At 36.1% G+C, this 15,142-nt stretch overlaps 1 protein-coding gene across 3 annotated transcripts in view; it reads left to right on the forward strand.

Annotated features, from left to right (window-relative positions):
* Window positions 1-15,142, forward strand: part of Wwp1 (WW domain containing E3 ubiquitin protein ligase 1) — a 66,790-nt gene that overhangs the window by 34,931 nt on the left and 16,717 nt on the right. For all 3 annotated transcript variants that reach the window (XM_004643095.3, XM_023703194.1, XM_023703195.1), the window contains 9 exons: window positions 820-915; window positions 2,415-2,589; window positions 3,516-3,570; window positions 3,661-3,745; window positions 3,858-3,986; window positions 5,964-6,039; window positions 6,140-6,211; window positions 7,767-7,855; window positions 11,396-11,555. In XM_004643095.3, coding sequence (XP_004643152.1) covers window positions 820-915; window positions 2,415-2,589; window positions 3,516-3,570; window positions 3,661-3,745; window positions 3,858-3,986; window positions 5,964-6,039; window positions 6,140-6,211; window positions 7,767-7,855; window positions 11,396-11,555 — 937 coding nt within the window. The remainder of the gene's footprint in view (window positions 1-819; window positions 916-2,414; window positions 2,590-3,515; window positions 3,571-3,660; window positions 3,746-3,857; window positions 3,987-5,963; window positions 6,040-6,139; window positions 6,212-7,766; window positions 7,856-11,395; window positions 11,556-15,142) is intronic.

A 15,142-nucleotide genomic window follows, 5' to 3' on the forward strand; every position in this document is an offset into this window, starting at 1 on the left:
GTCATTATGTATATAGCTAGGTGCACCCTCATTTAGGGAATAGCTTTAATATCAGTAGTTTGTATATGACTTTATAAAGATAATCTAAGGAAAATAATAAGGCCTCTGAGAATAAATTTAAACTTCTGTGCTTAAGTGAAAATAAAATGTTTTCAACTTGTTTTACTAAAATCAAAAACAAAGGAGCTAAACTAAAAATACTGGGTCTTTTCATTTACATATTGTTTCCTCTGTATGTTAGCAGAGAAGGAAAAACAGCAGTGCTATAGAAGAAAATTAGGATGGGGAAAATTAAAGAGTCCTTGAGACAGAAAAGGAAAAAGATAACATTATGCTATCCATAAATTCAGAGGCCTGTGAAAACCAAGAGCACAATGGATGTACACAGGAGAAACTGTGCAGAGATCAGAGAATCGTCAGGGAGGAGTAGTCACGCACAAAACACTTTTACATGTTTATTTTTTAAATGGTGGGTGAAATGGTATTAATCAATGACATGTGGCTTGAACTTGACATTAGTCTGCAATTTCTCTTGATTTTATTCTCTATCTTTTGGCAATTTGGAAATTTTAAAATGAGTAACTTCAAGAAGTTTAGGTGTTTATCCCATAACTAGTTATTGTTTGAGTTACTAGTATTGTTGTAAAGAGGGAATTAAAAAAAGGTTAAAAACCACAAATAATTGAAAATATCCTTATATCATACGTGTGTCTATATATGCATATATGTGTATGTAGCTACGTGAAGTAGAACTCATTTTTAGTTTTCCTGAGTCAAGTTGTCCTAATTTCTTGGCCTTTATTTTGTATTTTTCTAAAGGTGGGAACAGAGAAAAGATCCTCATGGTAGAACCTACTATGTAGATCATAACACTCGAACCACCACCTGGGAGAGACCACAACCCTTGCCTCCGGGGTAATATAGTATCTTTTTATATCTTTAGTTGTACTTTTATCACACGTGTTTTTACCACGTGTGTGTTTGTGAAATCACACGTGTAATTAAAAATGTTATGTTTATTTAAGGCAGTATGCATAATAGGCTCTTCAGATAAAATTTAAGTGAATCCCCACTAAATTTTTGGACAGTACTTTTAAGGAAATAAACGCCATATAATAGTTATAAATGTATGGGTTAAATGAATGACCATAACATGGTAATCTGATCTATACTTAAAATGAACCTTATGCTTTGCTTATTGCAATATCAGGTCCGTATTTTTAGTAGGTTCTTAGTTAATAATGAGGACCAAGGCCCAAATACTTTACTTCATAAAAGGAACATATCTCATCAAAATCTAGAAGGATGGATACAATTGAGTTTCAAAGACAGTAAAAAATATATTCCAGGTATAGACAGAATGTGAGAGGAGTATAAGTGTTATAATTTGATCAGCTGTCAGTATGAGTGGTATAGTTACGATGGAATACAAAGATAAAGGAAGAGCATTTCGTAAGTGACCTTGAAATATAACCAAATAGCATGAACTTTATTATACAATAAAAATATTTTACTATTTTAAAACCTACTAATTTAGACATAAAATAAGTTGGCTTGACACCATCTTTGTAGATAATTGTCCTAACATTGAGCAGTTCTGATGTTTCTTTATAGAAAACTGGAGAAATATACATAGGAGTTACTTGAACTCACTGTATTTTTAGCTGCAAATTCACAGAATTTAAAATTAGTTGCCAAAAAGATTCAAAGATAGTTGTTATAGTTATAAATTAAAGCCAAAAAGCCCAATGGCAGCTGTGTGGGAAAAGTGAGAACTGACCTCAACTTTGAAACCCGAGTGCCATTGTGGTTGACGGAGAAATAGGGATGGACCCTGTGTTCTTCTGAAGTATTAAAGGAAAGGCCTGACAGGAAGATGCACCTGACATACTTGAAAACAATCAGTAGGTGTTCAGTTGTCATTTGGGGCCTTCGATCCATCTCAGGAAGATGACCCTAAAAAAGGGAGATGTGGTGGGTGGAATTACAGGGTTCCACGTGCGGTTCAGGAAGGTAACTCACAGGGGTACAACAGCAGGAGAAGGAATTGGTGTCTTGAAAATGGGCAGTAGTCAAGGAGCCCGTTTAAGCCCATCTGATAAGGATTTACTTAGCTAAATCCTTATCCAAAAAAAAAAAAGGAAGAAGGGTAGGGATGAAACAAATTGTGGAATCACTTGTCCCCTTGTAAAGTCAGTCTTTAGAAATCATGTTAGTGATAGAATGGTTATTAGCTAAAATACGCATTTTATAGTTCTATAGATTATTTGAATGCTAATATATTTTCAGTTTTTTATCATGTCTTGGACTGGTTTTTCAATTACTTGACTGAAATATTAGTTACCTTTAAGTTTCTTATTTTGAAAGAATATTGTTTAGTTCATTTTTATTATTGATTATTTTATTTGTGGTAGCTGGGAAAGAAGAGTTGATGATCGTGGAAGGGTTTATTATGTGGATCATAACACCAGAACAACAACGTGGCAGCGGCCTACCATGGAATCTGTTCGAAATTTTGAACAGTGGCAATCTCAGCGGAACCAGCTGCAGGGAGCTATGCAACAGTTCAACCAGCGATACCTCTATTCGGTAATTACAAGTTACTCGGTGATTACTCAGTAATTACTGATACACTTTGTTCCCTCAGGCGTTTTGTCCATTTCCACTTTGGTTATTTTCTAAAATCCATTTCAAGATATTTTTTAGTAATCTCTAATAATTTTTTTATAAAAACATTCTCAAAGATTTTTTCAGGTTTTGGAGAATTTTAGATTAGGAATATGGAAAGTATATGTATCATACAAGAAAATACGTACTGTGTAGATTTTTGTTTCTATATGACTTAACTGTGTTTAAAAAAAAATTTGCAAAACAGAAATTAAGAACTGGGTATGTTTTAGAATAATGCTGTTCTGCAGATAAAACTACTTTTAAAGGATTGAAGTTTAGTTACCTTAGAAGAAGAGCGAGTCTGGAGTTTAGGCCAGATACTGCCTTGGCGCAGCAGGGCCATCAGGTGCCCAGGTTCTTCCTGCCTCGGAGTTCCCCTGTCCTTATCGTGGGTCGTGCCTTTATTTTCAGCATACAGCGCTGTCGCTTTCTGAGCCTCACTTCTAGGGGCTAGTTCATTAAAACATGTAGAGGGCAATTGAGAAGAAAGGCAGCTTTGTCAGTGCTAATTATAATGCAATATGCATACATGAAAATTGCACAAGATACAAAATATTTTTGTAAAGTTGATTGTGAAATTTATTGGTTTTATTAATGAACATTTGTTTTGAAGTACATTATGATATGAAGTAAATAAGAGCTCCCCATTTAAATACTGTAAGTTGATCAGTTGCTTGAATGCTCTTACCTCGTAATATTTTTAGAACTTGGTATCTTGAAATTACTTTATATTTCATGATTTTTAAAAAATTTTAAGATTTAGCGCTGCCACGTGCTTAGCTTCTTTCGCTTTTTATATTAAAACACTTTTTTTTTTTTTCTCCTGTAATGCCTTCACCAATCAGGCTTCAATGTTAGCTGCAGAAAATGACCCATATGGTCCTTTGCCACCAGGCTGGGGTAAGTTAAGATTGTGTTGGTAAAAAAATTTGTAAAATGTATACTTGCACCGAATAGGTGTTAAATATTACATTCATTTTTATTTTTTAGAAAAAAGAGTGGATTCAACAGACAGGGTGTACTTTGTAAATCATAACACAAAAACAACTCAGTGGGAAGACCCAAGAACCCAAGGGTACGTACGTACTGCAGCCTTTGCTGAGACGTCCTCCCCATGTGCAGGTGGCTTCAGTGAGCCTGGGCTGCCTAGACAGCATTTACCTGTGAGTGTAACGTTTGTGTTTCAGTTTGCAGAATGAAGAACCCTTGCCAGAAGGCTGGGAAATTAGGTATACACGGGAAGGTGTTAGGTACTTTGTTGATCATAACACAAGAACGACAACATTCAAAGATCCTCGCAATGGGAAGTCATCTGTGTAAGTGAAAACCTGAAGTTCTTTTTAAATGCTGCTTTTGGCTCAGAACGTGGTATCGTAGTACACTTATGTTTACTTTTATTCCAGAATGGATTTGTGTATTATGATTCTTTAATTATATATAACATACAGTAGCAGTGGCAAACATATACATATAGTAATTACTGTGTGCTAAAGGTTGTTCTAAGTACCTTATATGTGCTAGCTCATTTTTTCTTCAATGAATGCCTTAAGTAGATACTGTTATCCTCTTTACAAAGTAAGGAAACAGGTATAGTGAACATACCTAACTGCTAAGGCATAAGGCAAGCAATAGAGGTAGTTCCTGGCTAAGACAGACCACCTCCAGCGTCTGTGCTCTTAGCTACCGCATCATAATGCTGCAACAACAGAAAGTAAGATTGAGCAAAACTGAATTTCCAATCAGATTCCTTAGGTTAAGCAGTTGACAAATCTCTCTTAATCCTTACTTTTAGGTATGATGTATTTATATCAATAAAAAAAAATCAGAGCAGTCACAAAAAGTCTTGCACATTCTGTATTCTTCTTGTTAACTCAGGAACACATCCAAAGTTCAGCTACATCTCATGACTTCCACTATCACCATTCTGGACCAAGCTATTACTGTCTCTCACCTGGTACCAGAGTCTACTGTCTGTTTGCTTTCTCTCGACACTTTATATAATGTTATGTGATTCTCTGTAGAGCATAGACTGGTTTTATAAAGAAATCTAAATGTCATTCCTTAACACAAACCTTTCAGTGGTTCCTCCCTCAAGCATGGTAAAAAACAGTCTTTACCATGGTCCCTAAAGTCACATATGATCAGCACCTGTTACCACTTCAGCTTTATCTCATTTTCCCTCTCTTATTCACTCTGTACTAACTGCATTGGTCACCTAACAGTGGCATGAGCATCTTAAACTTCCACATCTGAGTCTTGGCCTTCATTTTCTCTACTTGCTATGTGTTTTCTTTAAATATCTGTATGAATTATGCCCTCTTTGTCTTTGTTTCTATGCCCAAATGTTAAGTGTTCTATGAACCCCAGTATATTTATCCTTTTCACAATTGCAGAATTATTCTCCCCATACCACTTGTTAGCATTTGTGTTTTTAACAAAGCCATTTCTTACAAAGGAAGTGGTTAGACATCCCCTTCTGACCCACATCATATGTATAATTATACATTTATATGTACCGCTTGTGTTTGTTATTTGCCTCACTCACTGGTTGTGTAAGTTCCACAAGTAGGCATTTTTATCTCTTATTAGCAACTAATTCTTTCATTGTCTAGAAGAATTCCAGGTACCTGCTGTGTGTACAGTAAATATTTGTTTTTGAATGGGTTAATTTGAATCTTAACACCACAAGAGAACATTTCCCTTCCATTTAAAAATGTTCCCTGTGATTGGAAATTCTCTGTGCCCTTATGATAGGCTGTTGCTCAGGAGGCAAGACACTTGCCCTCTCTCTTTGACTTGAACCATAATGTAAAGTGTGTATTTGTAATGGCTCCCATTCGGGCTTTTCTCTCCCTGAGTCATGTGACTTGGGTGTCACTTGTTCCTAGGAATTTGATTTTGCTTTGCTTATTGTCTGAAACAGTATATATTTAGTTCAGATTAGTGTTAAGATACATTAATTTCCTTTCATGTCTCTTAGAGTGTCTGGTCTTGGATTTTTAGGATTATCAAAGGCTTTGAAATAGTCTACAGTAGCTTTTAGCATTTCAGGTAACAATTTAACAAACACCTAGCTTAGCTAATCATGCGGTCTCTCTCCCTGTGTGTTCCCTTGCTGTAATGTACCCTCCTGGCTCAAGTCTCTTGGCCCACTTACTATAACTCCATTCCTCTCCTGGCATATAACTTAATTTTCCTTGGCCATGTGTAGGACTCTGGTACACTCTGGTTTCATAGTCAATATTAAATAATCAAGTCATTATAAATTAATGTTTGTTTCTGTTTTTCTTTAGAACTAAGGGTGGTCCACAGATTGCTTATGAACGCAGCTTTAGGTGGAAACTTGCTCACTTCCGTTATTTGTGCCAGGTACTACAGTGGTAAATAAATCTTATCTTTATAATCATTTAGTCATATCTTTATGCTGTGTGTATACTGTGGCTTATGTATCATATATTTTTGTTTTTAGTCTAATGCACTACCCAGTCATGTAAAGATCAATGTGTCCCGGCAGACATTATTTGAAGATTCCTTCCAACAGGTAAGGAAGATTTTATCAAAATAAATACTACTATGCACTTTATTGTATGCTACACATCTAAAGGTAATTAGGGTTTTAGAAATTTTGAGAGTCATTCTGATTACCACATCTAGTGACCATTTTAATAATAGTTATATTAAACCTTACTGTGTGTTGAGTGTGTGTCCTTTGGTTGGCACCAGCATCTTAATTGTTTCATCCTCACCTCATCCCTTTGAGATACAGCTTCTGTCATTACCTGTTTAGATGGTGGTAGTGAGATGGAGAGAATCGTTCTGCCAAAGATTGAGGTATATACCTATGAAAGCTTAAAAAGCTCTTGGCACAAGTTGATCCATTTTAACACTACTTTTAACACAAAAGTCTCGATGGAACTAACAAAATTAAAATTGGTAGATACTTCATACTGCTTGACTGTTCCTGGAATGCTCATTCTTCTCTTTATGTCTTTTAAAAGCAACCTTGTCTGCACCTACTGGGTGTTCTTCCTGAGTCACCTGCAGAATGTTTAAAACCAGAATACTGTTCATTTTTTAATGGTTAAGTGGACAATTTTCCATATGATTTGTCTCTCCCCTCTAAAGTAGAAAAATAAGAGACCACACTTTTTGTGTACTCAGATACATAGGAGTTTATTCTTTGTACAGGCCAAAATGGAATACTAATGTTAAAATCCTTGCTTAATTTCACTAGCTGTTACACTTTGAATAAGGTAGTTAATATAACTATTACCAGAACTTTTTTGGAGGGAGGGATTATGTCAATGCATTTTTAGCAAAACAAGTGTTTCAGGTTTCCAAGCAACTTGTTTTAAGCTGTGTTTGAGTTGAGTTTTAGTAAGTGTATATCCAAATTCAAAGACTTGATTTTGCTTTTTACTGTCTTGGGAAGAAACATAATCTATTACTGAACACAGTGGTTGAGCCTATAACTGCCCCAGAGGGAGCCTTGTTGGTGCGCCATGCTGTGACCTGCACCTACCTGTTGGCTGAGGTTCTGACATGAGTGTGATGAAAGTAATTCATTTTTATTGAAAATAAAGCCTATTTATTGTAACTCTGATACTAGGCTGTTAAGGATTATGAAAATTTGGCATAGGTTTTATTTTATATCTTATCATGTCTACAAATAGTGTGATTAAGTGAATATAGATGAGTCTTTTTAAGAAACAGTTTGCCTCTTATGTTTGCTATCCAGAAAAATCTGCACTTTCCCTACTAAAAAGGTCTTGGTATAGTTTTTGAGAGTGAGAGGAAGAGAGTATTTTCTAACCTTAGGAGATTTCAGCGCAAAACTCTTCCTCCTACCACTACCCAAAGTAGAACTGTTCACTGCTGAGGGGAGGAGGAGGGGATGTGAAAATGAGGCAGAGGAGTGGCATATTGATATGTCTTTGTCTACTCTGGGGAACAAAGAAGTAGAGATCTTGAGTTAAAGGCACTTGTATGAGGTAAGAAAATGTGTAATTTTGAAAATACAGATTAAGTTAAATTATTTTGGAAGTAATTGGTGCTATATATGAGTGTTCAAATATTCATGTTTTTGTTTTAATTAGATTATGGCATTAAAACCCTATGACTTAAGAAGGCGATTATATGTAATATTTAGAGGAGAAGAAGGACTTGATTATGGTGGCCTAGCAAGGTAAAATTGACACATACCTATTTTGAAATAAATCTCAAATATGCAGTGGATAGTCTTGAAAAGATACTTGAATGTATTGTTTTTTTTTTTTTTTTAATAGTAATCAGGAGTACTTTTTAAAACCAAAATTTAAAATAGTTGCACAATTGTCAAGGTAGCCATTATTAGCTAGTTATCTTCCATACATATGTATAAATTATATATATAAGCTTTCTATTAAAAAGTTATATAATGCATAATGTACGAGAACTTGGTTTAGGGGCTAGTTTTATGAATCATTGTTAAGAGTGCTTGCTTAGTATGCCTGGGGTCCAGGGTTGATCCTGAGGATAAAAACAAAATAATTTTATTTTGTATATCATGGAGAGAGAAAGAGGAGGTTCATTTTTTTTCAAATAGCTGCATAGTATTCTACTCAGAGACACCATAATAAATAGATGAAAATAAGCTTATTTGTTATTATTCGCTATTGAAACATTGTATATACATTTTATGTTTTATCTAATCTGATTTTTTTCTGAGTAAAGTGTTTCACATTCACTGAATGTACTGCTAACAGATATTTGTGAAGCAATGGATGCAAAATCCTAGTAACTTATTTTTCCCTTACACAAACTAAAATAGGCAATGAGTTTTCATTTTGTTTTGTTTTATTTTTGGCTATGAATTCAATTCCTGATTTTTTGTTGTGTGTTTGTTTTGAGCTAGCATCTTACTGTATTGTCTACAGGCTGACCCTGCGCTCACTGTGTAGCCTAAGCTAGTCTTTGTGATCCTCCTGCTTCAGCTTTTCCAGGGCTGAGATTATAGGAATGTACCACCACATCACCTAGCTGCAACTTCTTGAATTCACAGAGTTCACTTAATGTACAGAATTACAGTATCTGTTTTAAGGGACAAAGAAAGATATACTGGACCAGGCACAGCTGGTAGGAGAAGATATATAATAATACATGTGGGATTACCACGAGTTTGCTTAAAAATATATTTTTCCATCTAAAACACTGCTAAGCTTTTTCAATAAATAAATACTATCTACCCCAATAAATGTTCATATCATATCTACTATGAATTTTTTTTCACTTCAAAAATGTTTAGCCTTCAGAAAGAAAGTTATACTTTAGAAGGGAGGAATTATGCTATTATGTGTCCATTGTCTGACTTTTTGACGTTCTCATTCTTGTTTGAACCTTTATCTATCTAAACTGGATCTGGTTTTATATTTCAACAGTTTTAGTATACATAGCAAGATCCTGTATATCATGAGTTTCTTATTCCTAAATTCTTTGATTCATGTTAATGGGCTAGACTTAGCATCAAATGGCTTATTCTAGAATTGATAGGAGTGATACATTGCTACAATCTTTGCATGCTTGAAAATGTCTTCTGTTGCATTTGTATAAAAATAACCTCACTAAATGTCAATTTCTTGCAAAGCACTTGTTTCTCCAGTGTTCTGTAGACGTTGCTTTACTGTTTTCTGTCCTTGAAGGTCAGTACTGTCAGCCCCTTGTAGGAAACTTTTCTCTAGGTTCACACACAGATCTTTTACTTGAAATTCATTAATTTCATTATTGATTGTTTTATATCTTTTAAGGAACATACTAAGATCTTTCATAATTTCAGAGAAATTTTCTATTGTATCTTTGAATATTTTTTCTGTTCCGTTTGTTTCATCTTTTCTTCAGGAACATCCACCATGGGTATGTGGCATCTCCCGTCAGTCATACGTGTCTGTCCCCTTTAATCACTTTTATCTTTGTCTTCTTCATTTTGTTTGAATTTTTCTCTAGCCTGTCCTTGTGTCACTTTTTGCTGTACTGCCCTACATTTTGCTGTTTCTAATGTGAATTTTCTTCATTAGTGGTTTTACTGTTTTCTTCATTTCTTCTCTAGGCTAGTTCATCTGTTGTGTCAATTTTTTCAATCTATTGTGTGTCTTCTTTTTATTTGAAAGTGTGGCGAATATGTTGAAAGTTAACTCTCCTGTCTCTTGCTAGTTAGGAATTTTTCCTTCTTTTCTTCTAGCATTAGGCAGAAGTTAGGTGATGTGACTAACCCATAGAATGGATTCACTCTCTCTGGGCTGTTGTGTGCGAAGCGTGGTGTGAAGCAACAGGAAAATTCTAGTGTTGGTGTGTGCAAACACCTTCTGACTAGCCCTGCTCAGTCCTGTTCCTGGACAGGCGTGTCTTCGACCTCATTATGGAGGGAAGTCACTGGGTTTAGCAGTATTGGGACTTCTAGGAGTTGGTGTTTATCATTGCTTAGTTGGTTATGTTTAGGAACTTCCTTCTCTACGGGTTCAAGAATTACGTTTTCAAAAGCCCGAGAAAGTAGCCTCTGTAGGCCAGGTGAACATGCCTGAAGGTGGCCTGTTCTTGAAATGTTTTAGATTACTTGATAATAATACCCAAAAACAAAACAAAACAAAATCGAAAGATTCTGTAAAAGCTTGCCAGCCTGAAGCCTGTAATTCCAGCTCTCAGGAGCTGATACAATTTCTACTTTTTCTTTAGATACCCTAGATGCACTTTCTCACTCTCTTACTTATATCAGTTGGCTGAGTCCTAGTAGCTTTTTCCCTTGTAGGGTAGCATACACTCTATTTTGTTATAGTGTGCACCGCTACCCATTTGGCTTAAGGACTAGGTAATATGTCTGGAAATTTCTTCCTTGAAGCCAGGGATTATGGCTAAGCAGAGAATTTGAAATCATATGTACTTATTGACCACCATGAGCATTTGAGTTTGGAATTATGCTTATCTAGTTAGTTGTATTTTATCTATTAGTCTTTTAAAAATGAGACATTTAAAGATTTCACCTGTCTACTGTTAGTATTGTTTTTAATGCATTCACAGTAGAATTAAATCTGTTCCATAGCAGCAGTGTTGTGTACCTCAGTATCTCCAGGAAATACGTATTAAAATCTGTTGTAGAGGCTGGGGTGACAGCTCAGGGGCAGAGCCCTTGCCTAGCCCGCATGGGGCTCTATGTCTAGCACCGCCCACAAACAGAACGAAACTCAAGAAAATGATTTTTGTATACACCCTAGAGTTCTGTGAGAGTTACAAATACACAAAGTACATTAGATGAGGCTTTTCCTGCTGAAATACTTACAGCCTTGTAGATGGGACAGGCCATCTGCATTAGAGTGAGTAGTATTCAGGGATGTTACTACGAGTGTTCAGTGGCTGGCACAGGTAGCACCCTGAGAAAAGCTTCAGAAGTTACTTGAAGTGGATTTAAACTGGACTGAGAAAAAGTGGGATGTAGTTACATTGAAGAAACATAGCCAGATAAACCTGTAGAATAGAAATGAGCATGTCCAGGTGAGAAATGGTGAGTGTATAGGTTTGTGATGCAGGAGTTCATGGGCAGCTTTTGCCTGGCAGCTAGATCACAGAACTTCAGTGGAGGGCTGAGGAGCTGGGCAGTGAAACTAAGGGTTACTGAGCATGAGTGTACAAAGAGGTGTTTAAGACTTGTTTTAAATGTATGTATATATGGATGCTGAAAAATAATCTTATTTTCTCATAGAGAATGGTTTTTCTTACTCTCACATGAAGTTTTGAACCCAATGTATTGCTTATTTGAGTATGCGGGCAAAAACAACTATTGTCTACAGATTAATCCAGCATCAACCATTAATCCAGACCATCTTTCATACTTCTGTTTCATCGGTCGCTTTATTGCAATGGTGAGTTCCAAGCTGTCATTTTATTTAACCTTTGTGTATTTCTGAAGTATTACATGAGGATTTTAAGGAAAAAAGAGATAAACATTCAATTTGTTATTCACAAATTTGGTCTTCAGAATTTATCTAGGAAGAAATGACCATTATATAAAAATCTTTTGAATGCCTGTATGAAATCAACAAAGATTATTTATAATAACTTAGTCTTTGTTTTTTTATAAAAGTAAAGCTGTATCATATTAGAAGTACTTTCTAAACTGAAAATCGGTTATCTAGTAAGTATACTTTATTGGTGATTTTTGGAATTTTCAGAACTTTACCGAAGCTTTTATAAAATTACTTGCCTTAGGGGACTGTTTGCGCTTATTGCACTGTCTGATCAATTCATTCAGCAGATATCAATTTGCTGTAATGCAAAACACGGTTCTAAGCTCTGGAGAAGAAAAAAACCTGTAGTCACTACTCTTATCTAAAATCTGTAAGAGGGAGAGAAGTAATAAGAGGACACTGAGAGAAAAGGTAGCTGTTCTTTCATATAATGTGGTAAAGGAAGCTTCTGATGTATGGTACATGAATGGAAATTTGGAAGAAGCTAGAGATTTATCATGAAGATACTTTTGAGGACAGTGTAGGTACAGGAAACAGCAAGGAAGAGAAAGAGACCTCTGTGGCTGAAGCAGGGTATACGAGAAAGAATGTAGTAGAAGATAAGACTGAGAAATACTCTGGGATTCTAAGGACAGTCACATTCAGGTTTTTAAGTAGGGCATTGAGTAACTTGAACTAAGTAACATGACCTAACGTATTTTTTGTTAGATCTCTTTTATTGCTGTGTAGAAAAGATACTGTGGTGAATAGAAGTGGGGGCAGAAAAGGTAGAAATAGGAAGATCAAGCAGAAAGATGATACAGCTTAGATTTGTATGGTGCAGTGAACATTAGAACTGAATTGATCATCTGCTAGTTAGCTGCAAACTGTGAGAGAAAGTGCGTGTGGCACCAGAATTTATGGCCTGTGTGTCTGGTTGCAGTTGCCATTTATTGAAATGATCAGGATCATAGCAAGAACAAATTTGGGGGATAGGGGAAATCAAGAATTTAGATTTGAGTTGCCTTGTTTGGAATGCCTGTATGGCTCCATCTAGTGGGGTAGAATAAACAGGAAACTAGATAGTTAAGCTTGTCCTTGAGGAGATGTGTAGGTTAGCAAAAGACACTCAACAGTTCTAAGCATTTGAGAATATTAAAAGGCTGTGATTGTTGAAAGTGTTAAGTGTGCACAGACAAAGGTGCAGAGACGTCGTTGGTAAAATAAGGAAACAGTGAAAGAGCTGAAGTAGGAAAACCAAGTAAGTCTTGGTTTCCTAAAGCGCAGGGAGGAAGGAGTGTGTGTCACAAGAAAGCATGACCTACTGTGTGCCATGTGGGCTGAGCATGGTAATTACTTGATTCCCAAGAGGAGGCCTTGCAATCACTCAGTTTGACAAGATGAGAGATACTCAAGAATGGAAGGATGGAAACATTGACACAAGGGAAATGAAGAAAGAATGGGACAAACCTTTTAGAGAAGTTTATCATAAAGGACCACAGAGAATTAGGCAGTAAGTAGAAATGAAAATGGAGTCAGGAATGGCAAGAGAATGCCAAGCTTGATGGCATGCCCTTATAATCCCAGCTACTCACAAGGCTAAGGCAGGAGAGTGCAGGTTCAAGGCCAACTTAATGAGACCTTCTCTAAAGATAAAGTAAAAAAGGCTCCATGCCCAGCATGCATGAAGCCCCAGATTTAATCTCCACCATCACTAATCCAGAGGAGAAGATTGTATTGCCAATAGTGATGATCATGTTAAGAAATAATTTTTTTGGTGATAATTAGGGCTCTAACTTAGGGTCTTTAAGCTGTATCATAGCACTTTTATTATTTTTTTAATTATTTTTATTTTGAGACAGAGTCTTCTTGAGTTGCCCAGACTGTGCTCGAACTTGCAGGCCTCTTGCTTTAGCCTTCCATTGAACTGAGATTGTAGGCATGTGCCACCATACCAAGCTTGAGGGTAATGAATTTGGCAAATAATATTAATGTATAAAAAAGAATATTATGCAATACCAGAAATACAGGAACAGTGATTTTTTTTTTTTTTTTTTTTTTTTTTTTTTTTTTTTACCAGGGATTGAACTCAGAATGTTGTACTTGACAGCCAGGAGCTTATGTCACTGAGCCATATTCCCAGCCCCGGGAACAATGATCTTGAGGAGGGCGAGAAAGAAATTTATTAGGGTACATAGATAAGAAAAAGTTTATTCATAATAAGCATGTGTAAACTCAGGTGCTAATAATGATCAGATTTGGTGGAATATACAAAAGTTGTCTTCTGATTGCTATCTCCTCTTTGAAACTGGAAGGAAGATCATCAGCTCAGTGAGGAGGAGGGCAAAGGAGGCATTTGAGGAAAGAGGAGTAGAGACTAGGAGAGATTATCAGGCAACTCTGAATTACAGTAGGTTGTTCATCATGAAATACTGGCTGGGCCAGGTATGTAGTTAAGCAGCATAGTACCTGCCTGGCAAAGGCAAGGACTTTTTTTTTTTTTTCCAGTACCAGGGATTGAACTTGCACTTGCCAGGCAGGCACTGATGCCACTGAGCTATCTCCCCAGCACCCTACAAAGTTCTGAGTTTGAGTCCCAGTACCAAAAAAAAAAAAAAAAAAAAGGCAAAAAGAAGCACTTAGCTGGTATATACATTTCTAGCTTGTTTACATTGAGAGTTGAGTCTAGGTAGGCTTGGGATTTTGACAGCGGGGAGACAAGGTTTGAAGATATCAGGCGGGGTAATTTTGATGATTGGTGACAGAATCTGAACTGAGTGAAGAGGAAAACCATGTTGTGAGTGGGCTAATAGATGATAGAGACTGCTGAGAGCCAGTGCTTCTGTGTTGGCTTTTGTGAATAGGAGAGATGGCATAGTCATCCTGAAAATCATCTAGCTATCTGTGAAAATAAAGAAGTGGGAGGAAGTCTTCCCAGGTGCATGGGCCTTTTCACTTCTGCATCCATCTAGGTTAATTTATAAAACATATTAGAGGAGTGGGGTCGCTAATGAAGTCTTTTATTTTCCTACTTACACTGTTAGAATAGAACAGTATAGAGCTAATGTTTGAATTGTAGATTTTGAACTCTAATATCTTTTCATAATTAGCATCTGATATGTTTACATTTTCATGGTTTATGCCATTCATTTACTTACTAATTGCCTTTGTCTATAAAGGGTGAGGATTTCTCTCTTATCATTATACTCTAAATAAGAAATTATTATCAGCCTGAACTACATAGAAAGAACTTGTCTCAAAAAATATTAAATAAGTTACATGAAAAAAAAAAAAAAAGACAAGAATATAAATAGGTGTTTTCCAAAAAATACAAGGAGGAAAAAGAAAGAGACTGGACATGGTGGCACATTCCTGTAATCTCAGCACTCAGGAGGTTGAGGCAGGAGGATCATTGCAAGTTCAAGACCAGCCTAGGCTACAAAGTGAGCTCAAGGCCAGCCCGAACTGAATAGTGAGACCCTGTTTCAAAAAGACCAAAAAAA

The sequence above is a fragment of the Octodon degus genome, unplaced genomic scaffold (genome assembly GCF_000260255.1).
Source record: "Octodon degus isolate 3935 unplaced genomic scaffold, OctDeg1.0 scaffold00165, whole genome shotgun sequence".
Taxonomy (NCBI): Eukaryota; Metazoa; Chordata; class Mammalia; order Rodentia; family Octodontidae; genus Octodon; species Octodon degus.